Raw genomic sequence first — 4845 nt, forward strand, 5'->3', positions numbered from 1 at the left:
CAAAATTTTTTCGAAAATTCATGAATATTTAAATTTAAAAATGGTTTTGAAATGCTAAAATTTCTACTCGATTAGTGTAATGTGGTTTATTTCATCATACGGCAAAGTTTTGCATATTTATCATACGTATTGTGAACCCAAAGCTACTTATAGATACATACATCTTTTAGAATTGTTTACAACTTATTAGAGCGTTTTTAAAAACGACTTGAAATAATCTAATGAAAAGTCACTGGCATATTTGTTGCATTTTTTTTATCAGCAAACTCATACACTGGCATGTTGTTTGCAGTTTTATGCCGATAGCGACACTTGAAATGTATCAAGATTTTTCATATTAACATATTGTAGTAAACACTTATACGTTATATTTAACATTATATTGCTAACATGTAAATAATCTGAAAGCACTTTAATGTAAATTACGATATGGCTTGAATACACCATAATTGTTTTTTAATATCTAGTATTTTACTTAGTCGTAAATATTTTTACACATATCTTAAGGCCCTTTCCTTTTGCCCTTTTCAGTACAGGCTACATTTTTGTGAGAAACGATACCCCGTTTCTTGGAACCCAATATCATAAGTATGTCTATAGGGAATTTACAGATAGCACTTTCACTACGCAGAAGAGCCGAAGTTTTGATGAATTGCATCTAGGTTTATTAGGACCAATGATACGAGGGGCAGTTGGAGATACTATTGAAATAGTTCTTCATAATTTTGTCAATGTTTCTCTCAATATTGTCCCGAAACAACTCGTTTTCGAAGACGGGACTCCAATAACAAATGCTCCTTCAACTGATCAAGATCAAACACGCACTTATCGTTATTTCATACCTGAAAGGTCCGGCCCATCTCCCGACCAGCCTAATTGCATAGGCACATTATATACCTCAAGAACAAATCCTTTAAATGATGCTTACAGTGGGCTTCTGGGAACAATGATAATTTGCAAACGTGGCAAGCTTGATGTTGCAGGGAATAGGAAAGACAATGTAGTGAAGGAGTTTGCATCTGCCTTCGTGATTTGGGATGAAAACTTAAGTCATCTCCGGGATGAAAATTTTGTAGGCGTCACAGATGCACAAGCAAGTGATGGAGATTTCATTGAAAGCAACCTCTTCCATTCTATTAACGGCTATATTTATGGAAATCAACCTCTTATTGAGTTCTGCGTGAATCAAAATATTGCTTGGTACCTTTTTGGCGTAGGGTCGGTAGAAGACGTTCATACTGTTCACTTTCATGGACAGCTTTACGTTCGTAGAACAATAGTCACTCAAAGAAGAGATGTGGCGGAAGTCTTCCCTGAAGTTGCTGCAACTATTGAAATGACTGGATACAATCCTGGCATTTGGCTATATCACTGTCATTTAGCCGCCCATGCTGATGAGGGGATGGAGTCCGCATACAGCGTCTGTCCGGCAGATGCAAAACGTCGCAGGTCCAGGTCTGTGGTGACTTGACGTTTTTTGTTTGTTGTTTTTAAAAAAAATATTATGACAAGGAATTCGTTGATAAAAAACTTTAATCAATATTTAAGGTATTAAATTGTTTGTATAATTGATCAAAAACAACAATAACAACAACAACAATAGCAAAACAAAAACAACATTATGTTATAAACATGTAATAAGAGTTATGTTATGATTCCTTGTTTTTTAGAACTGAGCTTTATAAACAATTCATTTCCATCAGTTTTCTTTTTCTCTATAGTATGGGCGCACTTAAGCACTTGGACAAGAGAGCTTCGGATAAGCAATAACGACTTAATTGACGGAGATATTGTTGTTGAAGAGGAAATTTTGGTAACTTAAATTTCCATTCTTAAACGAATTTTATTACAGATAATCTGAATAAATTAATTAAAACAAATTCAAATACGACTACACAGAGACAAATGTAACAAAACTATATTAACACACCGTTGTCATTGTATACAATGTATTTCGCTGAAATGTTTCTGTTATCATATTCTAAGGTCATACAAGGTTCAATTTTTTTTTAAAACAATTAGTCTTCAATCTTCCTATCTATATACTCAATATATGTATCTTTAGCACGATCCTTTAAACTATCATTTGTAATGTTTTTCTCATGATAGAAAGTTTTTAATGCTGTGGGTGCATAGAAAAAAAATCTTTTTTATTGCCACATATTAAAAGTAATTTAGACTCGAGCAGAGTCCATCAATTTAAGGTGATTTTCCGTTATAAAAATATTAAGAAAACCCTTATGCATATGAACTCAACAGTGATTGACGATTGCGAGAGGCGCGGCGTGGGCAAGTGATTAACACGTCAGACTAGTAATCTAAGGATTGATGGATGTGTGGGTTTAAACCTTCGTCAGGGGCAAGCTGTTTTTTCCATGAGCAAGAAACTTTACACTCATAGCTTAGTATTGGTTTGTTACAGGAACGACGGATTCGAGAGTGTTTTAATAAGTTTATAGCTTCATGTACCAACTCAACCGAACTAAAATAAATTAGTATAAACTAACCGTTAGTGACACAATAAATCAGGCTTACATGCATAAACATAAAAAATTTAGTGTGCAATTTGGTCTTAGTATTTTGTCATGTAACTGCGTATCAGTTACATCTATCGCATTAATATCTTTTCTATCTTAAGAAAATATTACAAATGATAGTTTGACGCCTCAATTTTGTATAAAAGTAAGCAAAGAATAAAGAAATTATTAAAACAGTGATCTTGATCTTTTATCCGAATGTAAGCCACATTTAAAGCGTTACTGCCATCATCGGAAGCTTCGAAACTATATGAGCCGCGTCACGACAAAACCAACATAGTGGGTTTGTGACCAGTATGGATCCAGACCAGTCTGCGCATCCGCGCAGTCAGATCAGGATCCATGCTGTTCGCTTACCAACTCTATTACAAGTGGAGAAACTGACAGCGATCAGCATGAATCCTGATCAGACTGCGCGGATGCTCAGGCTGGTCTGGATCCATGCTTGTCGCAAACCCACTATGTTTTGTCGTGACGCGGCTCATATTTCTTCATACAACGACAGCATTTTCTCTTTGACTAAACTCGTTTGGAGGCCTGTAACATTTTCACACCGGGTAGATATTTAGCGTGCGTGACGCTTAGAAATGAATGTCTATTTGTATAACACAAAATCCCTTTATTTGTTTCAAACTTGAGATATTTTATCATTTTCATGGATTATTCTGTAGGTGTCACTTTTAACCCACATAAAAATATGTAACTGGAGAAACCAAAATTACCAGAAAACACCTTTAGTAATTGGACAGTAAGTTCTGAGCAATGAACCTTTCTTTGCGTAATATCAATATAACAACACACTTTATAACCTACCTGCTGTTAAGAGTATCTTTTAGATTTCTGTCATCACTGCAACAATATCTCAGCAATGGCTTGATCCCTATAGGTGTCATTTCCATACATCATCTCAGTAACGTATAGGTACCTTGGCTGTGTTTCTTCATCACTTGAACCATATTACGTTTCTGCGAGAGATTGATTCGAGGAGCTAATACTAATGTTTAAGTAAAATCGTTAGTACCGTTCATGTCAGTAGCCTTTAAAGAAAATTTACTAAACCTTTGAGATAAAAAAAAGATATATTTATAACTACTTGTATATAATATAGATAAATTGTTCTTTTTCAGGATGGGAATTTGATGATGATTTCCAGTCAGTCATATATTTGCTATCAACCTTTTTTCTTTCTTTTAAAACTCTACTTTTATGTTAATTAAACCAACTCTCACGTACCTTACGCGGGAAGCGCACTTACTGTATAATATATAAAAATATGTTATGTAAAATCAGTTGATGTATCTCACATTTTACTTTGGTGGTTATGTCCCTTTGATCGCCTTACTCTTGTCTAGCTCTTAATTTATGCATTTTTATAACATACGTTGTTAGATGGATGTTTACTTTATGTATGTTTCGTTTAGTTTGGCCGTGATGCACCATATACAGCTTATGACGTATGAAGCGAACGCATAACAGTAAAAGATACCAAATTACATGGTTATAATATACGTTGATTGAAAACGTACATGTATATACAGCTCACGGTCAGCTGTATTCGTTAGTTGACAATGTATACAGTTTACGTATACTGTATACATTGCATATGTTTAGGTCAGTAGATCAAAGATTTAATGTTAAGGTCAGTTGATCAAAGATTTAAGTTCACTTTAACCATAGCAAACAATCTATGGCTGCAGTCTTCATATATTAAAGCTTGAAGGTTTGGTCAGGGAGGTTAGTGATGATCAGAAAATTACCCTTAGTGTTTTTGTTGTTGTAAAAGTCACGGTTGTGACCGGACTCTTAGTCGTAGAAGCCCCTGTCGACGTTGGAGTCGTAGGCTTACTACAAGTCGAAGAAGTCGTATTCTTAGTCGAAGTCGTCGTCTAATATAACAAATTGTAGTTGTAAAAGTCGTTGTTGACTTAGTCAAAGACGTGAGTGAAGTCGTCGGCATAGTTTGATAAGTCATTTTATCATGCAACTGCTATGGTAACTGCCCGATAACACTTGCCTGATAATTATTTTTGATATCACGTCAGTAGCCTGATATCAAAAATTAGCCCCGCCCATTTTAACGGACTTTATTCAATTGCTTATATTTGAGCATAAATTTTCATCAGCATGTGAATTCTACAATGTCATCTCATACCCTTACAAGTCTTGAATCAATATGCGAAAATTATTTATTTATTTATTATTTGGATTTCAATTACGAATAAATTAGATAGCGAATAGTTTTTGCACCAACTAAATAAAGTGACGTCATAATTTATATTGCAAATGACATCATCGATGTTCACGTCAT

General features: G+C 34.6%; 1 protein-coding gene across 1 annotated transcript; it reads left to right on the forward strand.

Moving 5' to 3' along the window:
- Positions 1–531: 531 nt before the first annotated feature.
- LOC132727004 (hephaestin-like protein) lies at positions 532–4508 on the forward strand (the record flags this gene model as incomplete). The annotated part of the gene is made up of 3 exons (XM_060712416.1): positions 532–1455; positions 1722–1813; positions 3665–4508. Coding segments are annotated over 2 exons (973 nt in total), but the record flags the coding sequence as incomplete, so codon positions are not given.
- Between the last annotated feature and the right edge of the window lie 337 nt (positions 4509–4845).

Source organism: Ruditapes philippinarum, unplaced genomic scaffold (genome assembly GCF_026571515.1).
Source record: "Ruditapes philippinarum isolate M1 unplaced genomic scaffold, ASM2657151v2 ctg3391_1_1_1_1, whole genome shotgun sequence".
NCBI classification, from domain to species: Eukaryota; Metazoa; Mollusca; class Bivalvia; order Venerida; family Veneridae; genus Ruditapes; species Ruditapes philippinarum.